A 6,031-nucleotide genomic window follows, 5' to 3' on the forward strand; every position below is an offset into this window, starting at 1 on the left:
GCACATCCCCGCCGCAGCGCCAGCGCCTCCATATTCATTTTTTCTGCCTCGTCGTACCTCCCTTGATTGCCGTATATCGTTGCGAGGGTCGCCATGCTCCAGATCGTATCGGGATGTTTGTCGCCGAGCACATCCCGCCGCAGCGCCAGCGCCTCCATATTCATTTTTTCTGCCTCGTCGTACCTCCCTTGAATGCGGTATGTCGTTGCGAGGTCCGCCATGCTCCAGATCGTATCGGGATGCTTGTCGCCTAGCACTTTTTTCCGAAGTCCGTACGTTTTTTTACTAACTGGCTCCTTCTCTCTCCACCTTCCGCGATCGTATAAATAGCCTGACACTCGAGTTAGCAACGCCGCGGCCTCCTCCTCTCCACACAACTCCGCCCACTCGCCCACTCGCTGCGCGTGTACAAGGTATTTCTCTCCTTCCTCCCAAAGCTCCCGTCGTCTTTCCGGAAAAAGATCGTCGGCAATACGGAGCGCTGCTTTGGCAAAGAATGTTTCGTCCTCTTTCGCTCGCAGGCGGTATCGAGCGGCCTCTTGCACTAACTTGTGCATCTCATACGCACGGCCCCAATCGGATGCGCGTAGGCTCAGAAACGAAAACTCCCGAAGGCGCGTGATAGCGTCTATAGCGTCTTCGTCCTCGCTGTCGCTGTCGTCCTCGCTATCACTATCGTCCTCGCCATCACTGCCGTCCTCGCTGTCACTTGATTGTGCTCGCCGGCTCTCGAAATGCTTTGCCGCCTTCTTCATCATTTGCTCAGGAATATTCTGGTTGTCCAAAAACGCCAGAATATGCAAAATGTTGTATGCCATCTCGTTTTCCTGTCGGATGTGCTCGATGGAAATGCTCCACGTCTTCAGGATGCTGTTCGATACCTCGCATCTCCGATGAACGTCAGGTTCCGATGCTCGAAGAATCCTCCATCGTCTTTTCCCTCCTTTCAGCTTCGACAGGTATTCCTCGATCGGCGTGCGCGTCCGCCGCATGTATGCCGCAGCTTGCGAAATCGCGAGCGGAAGCCAGTCGAGCTCGGCAAGTAACGCTGAGGCGTTGTCCTGTTCCGTGTCGTTGATGGCTTGGTTTCTCATCGTTTCGAGCAGCTTTACCGCTTCACCTGCCTCCATGCGCGCCACGTTGATTGTTTGCCGAGCAATAACGAGGCTGCCGGCGATCCTCTCGTCACGGGTCGTCCATAAAACCGTCCCGGTAGGGCCCCGGGGGACGAACTGGCGCAGATTTTTTGGTGCGTAATCTGTCGTCGTCCGATGCGGTTGCCCGCTCGCGCCCGGCGTTCTCCAACCCGCGCCAAACAATCCGAGGTTGTCGGCGTTGTCGAGGACAAGCACCCAGGAAGGCTCAGCTTCGATACGGTCCCGCACCGCCGCTAGCAGCTCTTCGTCTTGCAAGTTCGCCGGTAAGCGCAATTTCTTCGCAATCGATTGGTAGTCCTGCGTGAACGTCGCTTCGTTGTCGGCATGCACCCAAAAGACCGAGCAGGGTGCACTGTTGTGCCACCGGCGGTACGCATATTCGAGCGCCACCTGTGTTTTCCTGCTTGCTCGTCAGTCGTTATTCCCAACAAAAGTTTGGATTAAGGCAGCCTCACCCGGACCCACCCAGGCCCCATAGCGCAGCGGTCTGCGACTCGGCCTGCGACGGGAGCAGCCTTTCGAGCTCTGAGAAGATGCCGCCACGCTTTACAAGAGCTTCGTTACGCGGAAACGGTATGTTGTGGTACCGCGGGCACTTAGCCTCGTCAACGGCAATCTGGATTCGGCTTTTAAGGCGTTAGCAATGAAGGCATATGCTACAAGCTGGATTGCAAAGCCACTTACTCGAACAATTTGCTCAGCTGCTCCATAGGGCCTCCTTGGTCGCCGATCCTAGCTGGCGTCTTGCCACCCTCAACACCCTTCACGACGTGGTTGACGATTGTGTCGGACTCTTGTATAACCCTGGATAGAAGATTGCGAGTCATGGCCACCATGGCATCTCCGTCTACTTGTTGGATGCCTTGCACCTGAGGAGGCGGCCTCAGCCTATCCTTCACAAGTTGCTGAATGGAAAGCGTAAAGCCCTTTGCGTGACCGTGCAGCTGGTCCAGCACCATCTCGTCGGCCTCGGTAAGGGGCCCATATGCGCCCTTGTACAAGAATGGGTGGTTGACCATGTTGAACAGGTGCTCGGCCAGGCCCGTAAGCTGCACTTCAAAGGTCACGTCGCGATATTGCCCGGTTCGGTAGCTGAGGCGATAGTTGAGGGTCTCGTAGGCGCCGAACTCGAACTTCTTCCATTTCTGGCCAACTTCGCGGTCTGGCAAGAAGTGGGTGGGCTCGCCCTGTTGCGAGAAGGTCCGCTCGATGAACTCCTTGGCTTTGGTGAGCTGGTCCCGGAATGGCACGACGATCCTCAGCCCGGCTAGGTCGTGTATGTGGCGTAGCACGTCGTCCAAGCTTTCGAATCGCTTTCCCTTGTCCTTGGCGAGATGGTCGTCACGTCGCCGAAGGGACTTGTCGATAGACTCGACCTCTTTGACTCGCGCGGAGAGCCCAGCATGGATGCCTTCATTTATGAGACCTTTTTCCAACAGCTCCTTAAGCTCTTCCATCATTTTCTTGTAGTTACCTTGCACAGCGGGCCAGACGTTGTTGATAAACGTTTCTCTCAGGAGCTTGCTCCGCTCCTCGGGGTCGCCCACGCTTGGCACCTGCTGGCTTTCAATCAATCTGTCGATTTTCGCCCGGAGTTGCCCTGTCGTTGCCGGGGGTTGAGACGAGTAAAACGCGGTTTCAGTGAGCGCCTGAGTCTTGGGGGAAAATGGTTCGTCCCCTTGGGCACTGGCTTGAGATGAGCTGCCCGCTGTCAGTGGAGGGAATTCCGTTTGAGGTAACCTCTTTGGGGGTCCTTCCTCGTCCGCCTGAGCTGATTGACATTCCGTTTCCATTGTGACTCTGCTTTCGTTCCGTGATCGAAACGATGTTTGGAGGATCAAGTTCGGAATATAATGAAGCCTAGGCTGTTTTGCGTGTAACAGTTTAATTGAGACACGGTGGTGGGAAGAGGAATTGTAGCAACAAAAGTCGAAGGCAGGCTGGGAAGTGAGGGGTTATCCTCCGTTTCTTTTCGGGCCGAAGGAGGTCCTTCTGCGTAAGCTGAATCTGCACTTTCCATGGTGGCTTAGCCATGCAGAATTTGACGTGGCGCTGCAAACTTGATGGTGTGGTCATGCCCAGGTGATATTTAATGCTCGTTCCAGCTGAGCTTTTAAATGCGGTTGCAACCGCAGCCGACTGAAAGAAAAATAAGGCAAAGAAACAGAAGATGACTACCCCGCAACTGTCCTACGAGGATTTCATCGTGGCTCGAAGCCGAACAAATCCCTGCATCAGTGGCCTGGCTCGGTACGTTAAGCAGCCGCCGTTCGCCAGTGCCAGCAGACTTGTCGTCGTCGATTACCCCGCAAACGAAAACAAACCCCCGACCCCGCAGGAAATTACAGCACCCGAGCTCACTAAGCTACTGACCTGGCCAAACTTGTCTACAATCGGATCGCGCCCTCAAATGCGTGTCGTTCTCGTCGAAAACATCCAGCCTCAAGCGCTAATCATCCTTGGCCAGATCCTCGAGGTGGACCCGGTGTTTTTCGCAGGCCACATTAACACAGACTTTCAAGACATCGAAAAAGCGCCCCTTCCGCCCTCCCTTGCCTTTTTTCCATCGCAACTTGCCGAAAAGGGGTTTTTGTATGTCCATTATCAGCAGGTGATCGACCTAGGCAATTCATCAACGTTCGATACCTTGCCGTACGCTCTCAAAACGGACTCGAGCCCCCCACGTAACGTCCGCCGACTGCCTCCCCTGTCGGGAAGACAACTTGCTCTTGCGCGGGGATGTTGCTCCATGTTATCGCGAAGGATGAGCGACGGCTCGTGGATTTGTGAGTATCCCCAAAACTCAGCCCCTAACCACCATAAGTCCTGACCAATCTGCTTTAGGCCTCATTCTAGTTGATCCCCCAATCAATTCGGTCATCGCCACTGTAAATGCGGGAAACATAACAAAGCATACGAGCAAGCCTCTACATGGTGGCTTCGAAGACTTCGTACAGCCGGCACCCTTCTCATCCTTCGAAGCGGCCACCGGAAACATCGATCGTAATTTGCAGGATCCTCCCCACCAAAGGTCCATGCTCGGCAGCCTCGTCCACTACTTCGTCAACCACCGCCGGCTGCAGGGGTTTTCCGCCAATGCCATGCCATCGAACATCCTTACAATGGGCTACTACCCGATCCGTATCGCGCTGGCCGAATGGGTTCTCTACACTCACCTGGCCAGCCGATATGTCAAATTTTACGAGTATACCCTGCGGGACGTCCACATTCGGCTGCACGACAGCGACATTGTCGATCTCCAGCGCTGGCGGCGACGGTGCAAGCAGAGCCAACACAAATTGGCCCTTCTCGTCGAGTTCGTCCACCACTGGCTTCCTCACAAGCAGCAAAAGCAGCGGCTAGGGGACGACAGTGATATCGACAAGCAGCAGCAGCCTTGGGACCTGGTTCTTAAAGATATCGGCTTTTTGCAATCGCAGCTTAGGGACCATAGCCACTCGCTGGAACAAATGATCCCTGTGGCGACGGCTATGGTACAGCTGCTCGACTCGCGGCAGTCGATCGCCCAGTCGGCCAACGTCACGCGACTAACCTACATCGCCCTCGTTTTCGTGCCGCTGTCCTGGGTCGCGGGCCTGTTCAGCATGTCTGAAAGGTACTCGCCAGGCGGGAACGGCGAATTCTGGGTGTACTGGGCCACGGCGTTGCCGCTGCTCCTGGTGGTACTGCTTCTGTCCGCTTTCTCGCGGATGCAAAGGCCGCTGGAAAGCCTTAATAACTTGTGGGAGCGCTTTGAAAGATAGATGTTAGGGCGCGAGCTGGGGATGAGCCGGAGTTGGCGAACATTTGACGCATCCAAGCAACTGTATTTACGCCAGCCCAGATCGACCCGCCGTATCCACGATGGTGCAGAAGGGCCAGTCTTGCGGATACAGCCGTCCATCGGCCGCGCTCGATAAACTGTCAACCAGAATATCCAATGCGCCGTAGCTGTCACAGTTGATAGGGAAGGCAAAAGGTATTGTCACGGCTCTGGCAACATCTAGCCAAGCCCAATCCAACTAGGCCAAAAGGACGAGAAAGTACGAGTTGTCCGACTTGTACCCCACGTTGGGCTTAGTACCTTGGTGCAAACGAGACATGACTGCGTCTACCCAACAAGGCACGCCGCACCATCACACTATCCACGACGTCACAGACCCCTCAACAGGCGGTCTAGTTGGGTGCGGTCAGGTCCACAGGACCAACAAGGCTTGTATTTAGAAGACAGTGCTGTAGCCGCTGCCTTCTACAATGATGCTGTGGCTTCCTTGCTGATTTTTGGCCCTCCTTTCCAAAGGGGCCAAAAAAAAACAGTAAGGGAGGGGTTTAACTTCCGCCATACGGTGTGGAGAGGAGGCAGGCCACGTGCGCCCCCTGGGCGCTTCCCCGCCTGCGGCGGTGCCTTACAACTGTAGCTGCCCTGCACCGGTACATAATCTGTGACACACGAACACTTGGGAAAAAGGATTGCCTTTCTGTTTGCACCCTATAAGGAAAAATCCGGAGCTAGCTCGGGGTTGACATGACAGCTTTGCTTGAAATGGGGGGCGGAACCTGAACCGGGCCTGGCAAATTTCGGTGCTTTAACAAATGCACGGACGAAAAAGTGTGGCCAATGGCCACACTTTTTCGTCCGTGCACTTAATAGTGGGGCTCTCCGCAAATCTGAACTAGCCACAACACTGTCACGGCTGTTACGATCAGGGCGAAAAGGCTTCGCAGCCAGGTTTAATTAATACTATGAACGAAAAACTCTTCTATAGGAAGGGGAAAGGCGCGGAGCGCCGGACACGTAATGCGGGAGAAAAGGCGGTGCGGCATCTTATCGCACGGGCTGTTCCGCCGCACCGCCTTTTCTCCCGCATTACGTG

At 55.1% G+C, this 6,031-nt stretch overlaps 2 protein-coding genes across 4 annotated transcripts in view; one reads left to right on the top strand and one right to left on the bottom strand.

Moving 5' to 3' along the window:
* GGTG_13601 overlaps nucleotides 1-2,712 on the bottom strand; it is a gene marked incomplete at both ends in the record, with an annotated part of 5,382 nt that extends 2,670 nt beyond the window's left edge. Inside the window, 4 exons of one of the 2 annotated variants that reach the window (XM_009231516.1) lie at nucleotides 58-628; nucleotides 710-1,557; nucleotides 1,613-1,783; nucleotides 1,842-2,712. In XM_009231516.1, coding sequence (XP_009229780.1) covers nucleotides 58-628; nucleotides 710-1,557; nucleotides 1,613-1,783; nucleotides 1,842-2,617 — 2,366 coding nt within the window. Of the gene's footprint in view, nucleotides 1-26; nucleotides 629-709; nucleotides 1,561-1,612; nucleotides 1,784-1,841 lie in introns of both variants that reach the window. The other variant, XM_009231517.1, reaches the window with a different exon arrangement.
* Nucleotides 2,713-3,268: 556 nt separating this feature from the next.
* GGTG_13602 lies at nucleotides 3,269-5,075 on the top strand (the record flags this gene model as incomplete). 2 transcript variants are annotated; one of them, XM_009231519.1, is made up of 3 exons in its annotated part: nucleotides 3,269-3,749; nucleotides 3,921-3,943; nucleotides 4,002-5,075. In XM_009231519.1, exons 1-3 carry the CDS (start codon nucleotides 3,328-3,330, stop codon nucleotides 4,919-4,921), a joined length of 1,365 nt encoding a protein of 454 aa, XP_009229783.1. In that variant the 5' UTR covers nucleotides 3,269-3,327. The 2 variants fall into 2 exon arrangements, with proteins under 2 accessions (XP_009229783.1, XP_009229782.1); XM_009231518.1 differs by lacking the exon at nucleotides 3,269-3,749 and having other exon boundaries at nucleotides 3,871-3,943; nucleotides 4,002-4,921.
* Nucleotides 5,076-6,031: the final 956 nt, after the last annotated feature.

The sequence above is a fragment of the Gaeumannomyces tritici genome, assembly GCF_000145635.1.
Source record: "Gaeumannomyces tritici R3-111a-1 unplaced genomic scaffold supercont2.20, whole genome shotgun sequence".
Taxonomy (NCBI): Eukaryota; Fungi; Ascomycota; class Sordariomycetes; order Magnaporthales; family Magnaporthaceae; genus Gaeumannomyces; species Gaeumannomyces tritici.